Source organism: Drosophila yakuba, chromosome 3R, assembly GCF_016746365.2.
Source record: "Drosophila yakuba strain Tai18E2 chromosome 3R, Prin_Dyak_Tai18E2_2.1, whole genome shotgun sequence".
Classification (NCBI taxonomy): Eukaryota; Metazoa; Arthropoda; class Insecta; order Diptera; family Drosophilidae; genus Drosophila; species Drosophila yakuba.
In genome coordinates this window covers 20015142-20028750 of record NC_052530.2, presented here as the reverse complement: position 1 = coordinate 20028750, position 13609 = coordinate 20015142, and the positions used below count along the sequence as shown (strand labels likewise).

The 13609-nt window shown below is 41.7% G+C and overlaps 1 protein-coding gene and 2 long non-coding RNA genes across 4 annotated transcripts; 1 reads left to right on the top strand and 2 right to left on the bottom strand.

Annotated features, from left to right (window-relative positions):
- Window positions 1-3162: 3162 nt before the first annotated feature.
- On the top strand, window positions 3163-4400 carry LOC120321954. Its single transcript, XR_005561687.1, has 3 exons — window positions 3163-3357; window positions 3418-3495; window positions 3573-4400. It is a non-coding gene; the product is annotated as an uncharacterized LOC120321954 (long non-coding RNA).
- Window positions 4401-5222: 822 nt separating this feature from the next.
- On the bottom strand, window positions 5223-7822 carry LOC6537619 (neurochondrin homolog). Its single transcript, XM_002098129.4, has one exon. The coding sequence runs from the start codon at window positions 7570-7572 to the stop codon at window positions 5401-5403; it is 2172 nt and encodes a 723-aa protein (XP_002098165.1). The 5' UTR covers window positions 7573-7822; the 3' UTR covers window positions 5223-5400.
- Window positions 7823-10287: 2465 nt separating this feature from the next.
- Window positions 10288-12154, bottom strand: LOC120321966. Of its 2 annotated transcripts, none has more exons than XR_005561711.1 (2): window positions 11677-12154; window positions 10288-10897 (listed from the first exon to the last, which is right to left on the bottom strand). It is a non-coding gene; the product is annotated as an uncharacterized LOC120321966 (long non-coding RNA). The 2 variants fall into 2 exon arrangements; XR_005561710.2 differs by having other exon boundaries at window positions 11791-12154.
- Between the last annotated feature and the right edge of the window lie 1455 nt (window positions 12155-13609).

Sequence of the window (13609 nt, the reverse complement as noted above, 5' to 3'; positions counted from 1 at the left end):
ATAGAATAGTATACCTAAAGAACACTACTTTTCATGGGAATTATTCGAGACTGCACTTCTACTTTCGATTTATTTTTAAGTATTTTTTAAGACAAGGCTTATTGGAGTTCAAGAACTTAGATATGCTGGTTATTTTGTAGACTATTGGTTCACCCTATTTGTAAGCGTCTCAGCCTCTGGTTCCATGTGCGTTTCCACGTTCAACTGTGTGTGTGTGTGTTCTTATGTCAAAGCTGAATGGAAAAGAGTAAAAATAAAATGTGTAAGAGCCGAGATAAAATGCATTGTTTCAGGAAGGCGTGAGGGGCAGGAAAAAATGGTAAAGGAAAAATACTTTTACACAAAATGTGTAAGAATTATTGGGGGTGATGGTGCATGCAAGGCAAAGGAAATTGCCTATATGGTTGTCAGGTCCTTTTTAGACCAGACTTAAGTAGATATAAGAGAACCCAAAAATTAACACCATCAAATCCCAAGAACATTAGTTGATCAAATAATATGCATTTTTTCGGTAGTTGAGACACGAACTTCATTTCATATAATTATGTACAACCTGTGAACTGTAGGCAACCCTGGTCTTTGTGATTGCCTGTTTCCTTGGCCTCCTTGGAATGGCGCAATTAACACATCAATGTACGGCGATATCGATGGTGGACCACACACACACACAGACACACACACAGCCCAGCCATTCCCACGCCCACAACCTCCACAACCTCCACCACCCACCAACCTCCTACCGTCCACGTTACGGAATCGCCTCCAGAGAGGGAAATAAATTATTCTATTTGAAAGCTTTTAAAGCGTCCACAGTCGGCTAAGGTTGCTATGCCAGCATTAAAATGCATTTATTTGAATTTCTTGTTGATATCGAAGAGCAAACAGAACCGACGCCCACTTGCAGTATTTATTGTGTTTCCAGTTGGGCAAAAACACAACCTAACCTTTGACGCTGCCTTCTGGGCGGGGGGAAGGGTGGGGGGGGAGGGTTGAGGAGCACAGTTGCCCCCACAATTTGAGCCCTTCCACGTGCGCGCTTTTTTGGTACATAACTTGATAATTTATTGTGTTACGTATACGCAGCGTGGGCGGGCAATCGAATTGAAATGAATTCGAAAGAGCAGAAACAAAGGCAGGGGCGAAAATGTTTCATAAACGTTGCCAAAGGAATCGAAACCTGCCCAGAAAAAGTGCAATTGTTTCGCTTTGTTTCAAACTTCGATTGCTGGGTAATTTAATCCTTGTTGGCGGGGATTAGTTGTGTTTGTCCGAAACTGTAATACAAATTATTTATGGAAAGGCAACAAGTGCACTTATCAAAAGCGAAGGACGCGCATTTTGACTCGAGCATTTTGATATCGAGAAGGAAGTGCAAGCGTAATGAGGTTCATAACTGTGCAAATATTTCAAACTCAAAATATCCTCATAGACAATAACTTCAACAGCAATTATCGTTAATTGTTATGGCCATTTAAATTTAACGCATCATTAACGCCGCCGAAGAAAATCAACAACAGAAATAGAAACGGAATCGGAATTGGAATCGGAAACGGACTCGCGCAAAGAGCTTTTGAGATGGCAACGCGAGCTTTGGGACAAAAGCTGCAGAGGCGAAGAGAAAATAAGAGAGCGAGAGTGCTCTTTCGCGTTGGTGAAATTCGCTTTCGTTGGCTCTTCGACATTCGTTGCCCACTTTTGGGCGTCACTTTTTATGACCGTTGACCCACGACCAATTGCCAGCTGAGCGTGATGACAAATTTAATTACCAACACCCGAAATAATAAAAGGATCCCCTGAAAAAAAAACGCGAAGCGAAGCTGCTGACCGAATGCGATAATCCAAGTTCAATGGGACGTAGCACATTTATGGGGATTATGATTATTATGGGGATTTCCAATTCGACAAGGTCAAGGCTTAAATTTGAAGAGACTCCATTTGCAATTTAACCCGATATCTAGATACCCAAATATCCATCCGATTTCTGGTCGGGATTAAGTGTGAAGGGCCGCCCCTTCAGCGGCATATGCTGCTGATACTGTTCTGCTTGCCAGGATACTGGCCAGTTGGTGCTGACAAGTGTCCTGAATAATTTATGACTTGCCCCGTTTGGAGTGCAACATCTGCTCCCGCTACCTTGGTGTCCACACCGACACTGAATTAATTTTAATTTGCCGGCGACTCAAAGACCAATTCCTCAAGACCAATTCCCCGCTGGTCAGAAGACGAAGGCGCCAAGGACCCTCCTTCCCTCATCGGCCATTACGTTCAATTGGAAATTTGTGAGCAGCGTTTACTTTATATTCCATTATTATTGCTTGGGGTGGAATCTCAACCAGACTGTGTTTTGGGGTGCGCACTTACGCGTGCATCATCAGCACCCTTTTCACTTTTCCCTTTCCACTTTTCACTTTGGCAATTGCTTCTGCTGCGGTTGATACTGCTGATACTGGCACCAACAAGTGGCAATTGAATCTGGCAATCAAAATCGCATGCTACTGTTATTGGGTGTTAAGCAGGGAATGCTAAATGGTGCTAAATGGAGCTCCTCCAGTATATTTGTCTCATTTTTACCAGGCAACTTTACGTTAAAAGTTGAGGCAATTGTTTTTGAGTCTGCAATTATTTAACATACAATTGATGATAGTAAAAGTATTTGAGTTTCACGTAATAATGTTAGATATCAACAACTGGTTAAATTATGAGCCAATAATTAATCTCGTTGCAAGATGTACAAGCACTTTTCTCGCATTTCGAATGACATTGGCTTCAAGGTTTCATTTGGATATTAATATATAAATAGTAATATATTAAAATAGTATTCATGTCAAAAGTAAATCCATAGATCTGCAATTCCACAGTTTTAATAAAGACCACAATAACAATATCCGATGTCCTTCCTGAAAGTGCAATTTAGTAAGTAAAATTTTAATTTTTTACAAGACCAGCTGATGATTCCTGGCAGGGGCTGTATAAACATATTTAGCCAATCCCACAGAGCGAAACAAAGCTTACAACTTAAGAGGTTTGCTTTGCGGACAGAGATCCTTGTCAACGAGTCCTTCACAAAGCGTTGCCATGAAGTGCGGACTTGGCATGAATTTCTGCTCGTCGTTTCGTCGTTTCATTACCTTTTTTCCAACTTTGTTTTCATTTCATTAAGGTGGCAACAAAGTCGGAGAATGCTACTAATTGCAATCAAGCTGCCTTCAACTTGTTGCTGCAACAACCTCTTCACTTCAGTGCCACATGAGCTCCTCTCAGCTTTTCCACTTTCTGCGGGGCTGATTTAGGAGTTCACTGGCTAAATTAATGGATCATTGAGTGCCTTGCCGCAATACCAGCTAAAAACCTTTACGCGTATGTCATAGATATGCGCTTGACATTGGTTATATCTAAAAACCTTTTAATTTTAATTAGAAGCAAACACATTAAAGCCCATGGAACACAAACAGAAACGGAAAATGCCAGCGCATGTTAGCTCGCCCAAAAAATGAGGTAAACAAACAGCAAATAAATAAAAAAAAATAAAAATAAAATACATTTCCCCGCATATATTTGTATATATTTTATAGCTTTGAGCCAAACAAACAAACAGAGCAACAAAATCAACAAGCAGGCGACGAAGCTTCAAAAGCCGAAGGCCCCTTTTATTACCTTTGTCAAATGCACAAATAGCCGAAAATCCAAAGCCACTGCCAGGTCAACTCACCCACTCCAAACTCCTGCGATTTCCTCGCATTGGCACAGCTCAGCAATTCCGGTGACAAAACAGCACAAACGGCTCAGGCAAATTTACACATTCTGTAGAAAAGGGTTGAAACTCAAATGTAGCGAGGAGCCAAATATCCCAGCATCTGAAGGTGCACAATAAAATATTATATCGTAATAAAAACCCATCGCCCAGCCCGGCCCTAAGATATGAAAGAGAAATGGCTGGCAGGTGTTGAGCTGGAGCAGGACTCCCATGGTAGATAGCAGATAGAAGATAGCAGTTAGCAGATAGCACGATTGAGCGATACTTTCGCATAATACGAGTATGTATTCCTTGGGCCAGAAGCGGAGCAACTCGACAGGCGGCGCAATATGTATTTAAGATTTATTGGAGATTTATGCCCGGCTTTTGCTTCGGTTAGCAGCTGCTGCCCCACCATCCACCATCTTAGCTCTTCCAGCTCAGCTCTATTCCCATTCCCATTCATTGCTAACAAGCAATTTAGCCTCGCAGCGGGAAAATCCGGTCAGATGCGGATGTAGTCCTTCCAAATCCATAAGCCAGCCGATAAGCCCTTTAACAAGAACAACCAGACTAGCAGGCACCAATAATTATTTGAATAAAAATTAAATTGTGGCCCATCAATTATAAAACCAAATATGCACTAAAATGGAAAAATAAATTTAGAAATGGCTTATATATAAAGTGTTTTAATTACTGCAGCCATACATCAACTAAATTGGAAACAATACTCTTGTAAAGTAAAAAGCCTTTTACGTCGATTAAAGTCTTTAAAGTGTCAAAAACTGTTAATTGCGAAAAAAGGAAAACAAATATTCAATCTGCTTTCATAGTTTTAATATCTAATTTAATAAACTATGCTAAGCTAATAAAGAATAATAAATAACCTAAAACCATTTCATTTTAATTGCTTTACCGAAAAAAAAACACCTCATTAGAAATTTGTTCGTTCAACGTTTAATTTTGTAAATTATGTTGGAATATCTGCATTTCTCATCTCACGGAACAAATAGCACGAGGAGAATAAGTTGTCCTCCGAAATGTTACATGCATTTCCTCACTCCACAATTGTGGGCCAAAAAAGTTGTCACTTCACGTCGGCACATTATTAATTCTCCGCTTCCGTTCCGTGATGTGAACAAAAGTGAAACAAGTTTGGCTGCATGTTTTTAATTAAATTTCACTTATTATTAGTATTATTTTCGGTCAGCCTCCGCACTCGTCATCGTTGTTTAACGCTAGTGTTTTATTTTTCCCCAGCAAAATATATACGAATGTGACGTGTTTCGACCGTACACATTGCTTTTGTTCGAAAATAAAACGGAAAACGGAAAACGGAAAAACAAGAATGAAAACAAGCAAAAGTTTCAACTAATTCCGCTGAGTTGGCGTTGGCCCGAACAAACGAAAACGAGTCTGAATGAATGGCAAAACATTTTGATGATTTTGGCAAAGCCAAAACTGAAAACGAAATTTATATCCATACGGATGTGTTTTTAAAATTGGTTTATTTATTTGTTTTTTTTATAAATTTAGGTAATTAGTCATTAAAATAGAGCATATAAAATAGAATAAAAACCATACAAAATATTTTCCATTTTCCGCTTGCTCACAAATCATCACACACACAAAAAATGCCTCTAGAGAAACAGAGAGTGATGCTTAGCTTAGTCGCCGAAGAGTTTCTTGCCCAGATCCATCATCCTGTGATTGCGGCACACACGCAGTGCATCGGCCTTCTTGAGCACCGCCTGGACATCGCCGTTCACGTCCACCAGTTGGGACAGGAAGTCCTCGTACGCGGATTTCACGTTTGGCGGCAGGGTACCGATCTTGACCTTCTTCAAAGTCTTCACTATGCCCTCTGCCCAGCCGGATTCCAGGGCGAACTCGGAGAGCCATGGCACCAGCGGCAGCACGCCGCACATGGTCTGCATGCCCAGGAACCAGAGCTCCGACAGATCCGACCAGTAACCCTTGTATGCAATGGATACCACCAGTGCGGTGGGATCGTTGCTCTCATCGATGTTGTAGGCATCCCACAGGAAGCGGATGGTGGCCTGGATGTAACGACAGATGGAGAAGTCGTTCTGCTTCACCTTCTTGGACTGCTGCTTCAGCAGTAGCAGGCCCAGCACAGCCAGGTTGCCATGTATGACCAGGTTATCGGGCGTATCCTTCAGTTCAGGTAGATTCTCTACCACGAACTTTAGCAGATTGGCGAATGAGGGTGCATCCTCTGCCTTTTTCGGCTCCAAGACGGTAAAGTTCATCAAAATGTTGCAGAGCGCCACTATAGCACTTCTGGCCACCTTCATCTCCGCCTGCTGCTCTGGAGTGGGAACCGGATCGGGCTCATTCATACGCTTCAAACGCTCGGCACGCGGGATGGGCGGCCTCTTCCAGTGGGCAATGCTGAAGTAGAACTCCAGGGATTCCAGCAGCACCTCGTCCTCCTTGTGGGTGAAGAGCACCCTCCTGGCCTCCTCCTCCACAGCAAAGTGGCACAGAGCCGGTAGCATGATCCTCAGCACATCGATGGGTGCTTCGCCCTCCCTAGTTCCTGCCCTCCAGGTCTTAAGCTCGTGGAAACTCTCGTTGGCGACCTTGAGCATGAAGGGCAGCAGTTTGTAGATGGCCGGTCTCATGGCCGTTGTCTCCTGGGCCAACCAGGCGGATAGAACTTTAACGATGGCAAACACAAACTTCTTATCTCTGGGATTGGTGCTTTCCCTGATCTTGTCCTGGCTAACACGGGTCAAAACCGCCAGGACCTGATTGAAGGCGCCCTTGAGAGCCGTATAAGTGGTCTGTTTCTCCTTGGGCTCTAGGTCCAGTTGATCCGTTGCCATATACTCAATGCAATGCTCCAGAATGGAGAAGCAGCAGGTGAGTAAATCCGCCTGCTTGAAGGTGGTCTCCAGTTTCTTCTCATCCATTTGCATGCGCACCTCGATGGCTCCCAGTTGGAGGAGCTGCAGGAAGAATGTCTTCTGCTCGTCCATGAAGGCCCATTGAATGCCCAGCACCTGCAAGGTGGTGGCTATCAGATGCAGTGCGGGATCCCTTTGCTTGGGTCCAATCTTGGCCTTCAGAATATCACCACAGCCCTTGAACAAGCTTTCCGGCCATATCTGACCCTCTAGCGAATTGATCACAATCTCACGACGGCAGGTGATAAGGATATCAGCCAGGATGCGGCAGAGCTCATACTTCCGCTCCGTGTCGTCGGTTTCCATGTCCAAAGCGATTCTCTGGATCAGAGCGTGGAAAGCCGTGGGATCCTCCGGCCATGATACCACGCCAAACTGCTTGACGAGCAGAACAATGAGGTGCAAGGCCTCATCGGTCTGAAAACTCTGGGCGGAGTAGATCTGGGACATCTTCGGTATGGCTCCGGTGGCCAGAAGAGCCTGCTGACCTGGCTCATGGCTGGCGATGCTCTTGAGGCAGCTGTAAGCCTCGCTGACCACAATAAGGTTATCCTCGTAGTCCTCGTCATCGGCCTGCTCGACGATTTCCAGGAGCGTGGGTATGGCATCGATGATGTCCTTATGGGTGGCCAATTCCTCCTCCTGGCAAAAGCACGTGAGGATCGAGAGAGCTACACTCTTGTACACCAATGGTGGGCAATCGTTGGGCAGATCCTTGGACACCAGCAGTTTCTTAAGGAAGGGAAACCCAATGGCCTCGAAGAGCAGCTTCTTGCCCGCCGCATTGCAGTCCTTGCCCTTGACCAGCTTGGTGACCATAAAGAGGGCGGCGAATTTTTCAGTGTCGCTCTTCGTGCCCTTTAACAGGCTGGCGCACTTGCGCACGGGCTCCGGCACGTCCGTCATTCCGACTGGTTTCCTTCCGACTCTCCTCCGGGTGTGTATCTCACGGACCGACTACGAACGGTCTGTATATTTATCCGCTGCTTGGATATATATATATATATATTCTATTAATATCTTCTCCTCACACTTTCACTTGGCTACAGCTTTCCCGTTGGTTATTCTCCCGGCTGATACGTTTTCCTCTGATTTTAAATGGCTTCTGGCTTCTGGCTTCTGTGTCCTCGCTCGGCGACGCACTCTCGCATACTGATCGCCGGCAGTGGAAAACGCGCGAGTGGCTTTCCCAATTTTCCAAAAGCTGTGCAGCTGTTGCCGTTCAAACGGGAAAACCTACACACAACTTATTTATACACGGGCTCTACACCCTACTCGGGCAGGGAACCGAACATGGATCATGGATTGGGAAATGGGAAATGCCTAGAGATCTAGTAGTCCAATTAGAAGATTGCTTATATGAAATGGTTTGACTGTCTTTTATATATATAAGTTCTATGTTCTATGTTTTTAATAATCAAGTAAGTTTAATTTGATTGAGATATGGCATGATCGTAGTGTTCATTTAATATTTGTTCATATTATTAAAACATAAGAGGGCATCCAATTGTTCGCAAAGGATTTGTATGACTTCAGCCTATAGAATTGAAAAATCACTTGAAATCAAACGAATGACCAATGCATTGCTCTTTGCTCTCAGCTTTGCCCACCGCTTTTCCACTCTCGCTCATTTTCCTCCCACATTGCGCTCTTCCGAGCACTGTTGTTTATATTTAGAAAATGATTTTCCTCTTTTCCGACTTCTTCGTGTTTACATTTTAGTCAACTGTGAAATGTTCGCTGCCGGCTGCATTTCTTCCAGAATATTTTGAATACGTATTTGCATTCTCCGCAGCACATAAGCTCCTATGTGGCCGCAAATATCCATTGAAATATATATATATATGTTATATACATATGTATCTGAAATAAATATAGGTGTGTCGGCATCAATGTCCAGACATTTGAATAAACCACTCCGCCGTGCAGCGTGCTTTAGCAAACAAAATACACATATTTTTATACACATAATTTATACATTAACTTAGTTATATAGACACATTGTTTTACGCGAATGTGTTTCGAACATTTGCATATTTAATTTAAGTGCAATGCTTCCTGCTTCTTTTCACTCTGGGGTCAACGAATTTAATTGCACATTGCACTTTGCTTAAAATTTAATTTATTTGTATGACATTAATTTCAAAATATAGATAGTTATTTTTAAATGTACACATGCTGATTTATTGTTTATTCTTACCAAGTGACACACATTTATGCTTTCATGAAATCGAGCATCAACGTTAATCGAATACCAATTAAACTTATAATTAGTCATATACAATCAAAAAATGTATACATTATTATGAATTATTATATATCTATCTATATATGTACATGTTTGTTCTGCAAAAATGAAACAGCTGTTTTATATATTTTACAATGCAACGTCGCCGAAAAAGACATCACGAGTCTATTTATTCTCGCGGCATTTAATTCCCTTAGCAAAATTTTAGATATTTATTTGCTAATGAGCCATAGCATCTGACAAAATGACGGAATTCTGCTTAATAGCGAGAGAAATCTCTCGGCATTTTTCGCTCGCCCCTTGGAACGTATAGCATTATAGCATTGGTCATAATGCAAATGAAAAACTTTATCCATTCTGTAATATTTACTATCACACAAAATGCAAATTTGTCTGGGGCCAGGAAAGCCCTGCTTCATTTTAGTTGCCAGAACATATATATATCTATATGTATATGCCACATATGGATACGGATGCACCAGCACTCGACCCGCATTGGATTCAAATCGGATCCCATATCGCTGCAGTTTGCTTTTGCTATTATTATATTGGCCCAAGTGGTCGTTGAATGTGGTCGGTTGACCGTTTTTGGTCAAAACGGCCAAACGCAGCTTAATTGCGTTGCTGGCAATTTCAATAATTGCGTTATAACGAAATTGATTAATTTTTACATTTCACTAATTATGTGCCGCGCAAATCCTCCGTCATTGTTATTATAATAATTATAAACGGAAATATGCTGGCACTTTGCTCTCGTTTGACTGCCTCACTTCGGCTGCCTACATTAAGGCGGCGCTAAAAAGTCAGTTTAAATGAGTAAACAGGACTAAACTACAGTGAAAAGTGTCCCACAAACTGGCAACCACTGCTGCCTTATCTAGCACAGTACATAACCAGGAAGAGGCGACTTCAACATCAACATCAACATCAATAATTGAAATAAATCGCTTGACAAACGATGCTTGGAACAGCTTGAAAAACAGAGCTCACACAAGGTGGACCAAAAACAGAAAGGAAACCAGGACAAAAACGAATACACTCTTATCACTAATCACGGAACCAAGTCAAACCCAAACAGAAAAGGAAAAGGAAAAAGGGACGCGCCAGTTGATGATGTTGCAAACATGACTGCCAACTGTACGCCCTGAAAAAACCATTTCCTGAACTTCTACAGCCTATATATTGAAAATGCTAGAAAAATTATAGAATAACTCAGTGTATTTTTTGTAATTATTTTGTTATAGTATTTAAGCCACAATTACTGAAAATATCTTGCATTACCATAAACAATTGAATTAAATAAAAGGTATATAGCACCGTTTCTCTTTATGTAATTTACAGTCGCCATTCTTATAAATAAACAAAATGACACCTGCAAAGGACAAGTGTTCTTTATTTACTTAAGGAATTTAATTCAACAACTCTAAAACAACAGATTGTATTATTATACTTGTTCTAGTCCTTCGGCTTCCAAATCCGCTTCCTTTCTCACAAGCTGCCTTTTGTGCAAATCGAAGGCTCCAAGCATTGATTTTCGGACCACAATACAGCGTTTGCAGAGCTGTTTCAAAATGTGTTGACAAATGATTTTGTTTATATTTTCCATTTCATCGAAGCCTCCGCTGGCGACACTTCTGTGGCGTCACCTCCCCATCGCATTTATCACCACCCCCAAAATTCCATAGATAACAATGAAGAAGTTTCGACTTTTGGCTGGCCTAGAGATCATCAACATTGATATCAACTTTTCGATGGGAATGATTGTCATCATCAGTGTTGCTCCACCCAAGAAAAAGTTTATTTGTGGGCGTGGCACTGTTCCAATTTGCAGTCACGAGGCCGCAGAAATAAATTGTCTGTCATTACGAGCTTTAAGTTGGTCAACGAATCATTTTCCTTTCAATGAGCTTGAAGTGGTGGCTTTCAGAAATGAATCCTTATAACGTCGCACCCAATTTGTACAGGCCATCGGACCTCATTAAACTTTTAGCAATTAAACAATTAAAGGCAACAATTAGGTTAATACAAACTATACAGACTTATAAATATAAATATTTATCAAATTTATAATTAACGAATTCGAATTAAAAATCTGGAGTTAACTATTCTGTTAGCCTATAGTAAATGAATGCCATAATACAAGAATTCCATTTCCAGGTGAAATTCTCTGCGCAGACTTACTAAAAAAGAATAGGCATTAATGAGGGGTAAAAATTTTACGTGATTTTAAATGCGTTTGGTTTATAAATGGTATTTTATTTATATGGCGGATTCTATTATTTAATTAACAAAAAAATACATAAGAACGTTTAGCGGGGAACTTACTTGCTTAGTAACTTTTCTAAAAAATACCAGCGAAGGTTATGTTTTGGCCCATGAATTTTAAATCATTGGTCCGATTATATTCTAGCAATACAAAACCTCATTCACTGTATTACGGCAATATAAAAAGTATTTAAATTGTTTTTCTAATTTTAATTTTAATTTACCAGGGGTACTAAGTATATTTGCTATTAAACGCAGTAAAATGTCCCTCCTTTTTGCGAAGTGGCTTCCACTTCTTTCATATATTTGGATGGAATTTTTTTAAGATACTTAAACTAACAAAGTAAACTAACTAAGTATAAAAACTAAATGGAACAACATGTTCAAGAACATGTACATTAAATCTAAATACAATTGACTTTCTTCGGTGGAGTAATTTGCTGGAAAACTGGCTTGTTCGCCAAGAAAATGTAACACACTTTCGCCACTGAACTTACAGCAGCCCCATAAGCAGAAACCCACAGATGTGCTAAAGCACATGAAAGAGAACCACTTCGAAAACCAAGAACTCGGCAATCACCCAAAGATGAGTTCAAAATAATCAGTCATACACGTGTATCCACATCGTGGTTCCTCGTGGATCGGACCTTTTTGCGTGACAGCGAGTCCTGATTGTTTGCGAAGGCTGGCTGGCACGTGTCAATTTATATTTAAATTTAAATGCAAAAACCGAATCAGAATTCCAGCGTACTGAATAGAATTAAATTTCAAAAGCCGCCTGAAAACAATCATATTTTCTGAAAAGCATCTGACGGCTGCCAACGGTTTTGGTTTACACAATATTAATGGCTGATTAATGGGGGCGAAAGGCAGCTGCGGAAGAAACGTAGTTTCCTGAAGGATTCAGCACGTAAACCGATTCACTCCGAACATCTTCAAACAGATTGAAGTTCGGGCAAAATGAATCAGAGTCCATGCACCTGAAAAAAATAAACATAAAAATTATTAATAATTAATAATAACCGAAATTATTAAAAATAAATAATTACCGAAAATACAACGTCGATTTCAAATAAATCGAATTATTGGTTAACAAATATGTTGTAGTAGATAGCAACTTTCCTGGGAAATGAATTTTTGAGCAAACAAACTTGAAGTGCGATGTAGTGGGTCGTCATCCCGGTGAACTTTTGTAATTGCGGCCCCATTGTTCACTTGAGTTTTATTGTGAGCAACAAGAGAAGTGGTAAATTGGGGGTCCTGGAGTCGTCAACAAATTATGCAAATCCCCATTTGAATGGCTTATCCTTCATGAATTTATATCGAAACGGAGGTCCGCCAATGACGACGCGGCTTTCAGGCCCCGGTCACTGGAACAATAAAAGCTCATTTGTTGCCATTATCATTTCACTAACAAATAACAAATCATCGAGCCAAACGGCAAACGGCCGTTATTCTTGGGGGTAAGGTGGCATTCTTTTTTGGGGGGCGGGAAACCCCAAAAACGTGCTCACCTCAACGGCAGCGGCAACAATAACAATGGACGGCACGCTGAGGCTGCAGAAACGGCTGCCAATAAATTCTGTTAATAAACCAAAAGTTGTTAATTTAAATGATTTATATCTGAAGCGAGTGGAGGAAGCGAGGGGGAGAAAGGAGCCGATACGGAAGTGAAATCTCTCCCAGACGCCGGGGCAACGCGCCTGTTATTGCTGAGCCTCAAAAATTCTCGTAATTTGGCCTAACCTTTTAGGCAGCTTCACAGGACCAAGGAACCCCTGTTGGTCCCTGCTTGTTCGCTGAGCTACACAGTGAGAAACATTCCCCATGCATGTTGCTCCAGAAATTAGAATAGAAAGTGTTAGCCTCAATACTACTATTTCGAAATTATAAAGAAAACCTTATTGTAGTCATTTAGTCTGAAAATTAGGACACAAAACATTTATATTTCTGGGCAATTAGTAAAGAAATATTTTTCCGTGTTCTTAAGCATCCTCCTCGACTGGCAGTTCCTGGGCAAGCTTTGCGTGGTCGGGCAATAGGTCAAAGTCGGTGTGCCAGTGGAGATGGCTGGTATGCTGGGAGCATGGAGCATGGAGATTGGAGATTGGGTGGGCTGTCGGTTGCCGTCAGCTTAAACCAATTTACGTGGCCGATGTCTTCATCGCAGGCCGCATCCGTGGGTTGTGCCCGGTCCCGGGTCTGCATCCGCATCCCCGTATCCGTGAGTCGTGCGCCGAGTGTCGTGTGTCATGAATTATTGCGCCTCCCGCAAGCGGCACAACAGTGCGTATGCGTAATTTGGCTAAGCGGACTGGACAAGGTCTACTGTGCCACGACCGTGCCACGCCCTGTGTCTATGTGCCCCGCCCTCTTCGTTCATACTTTATACATACATATATGTAGGTATATTATAGATATTTGGGAATC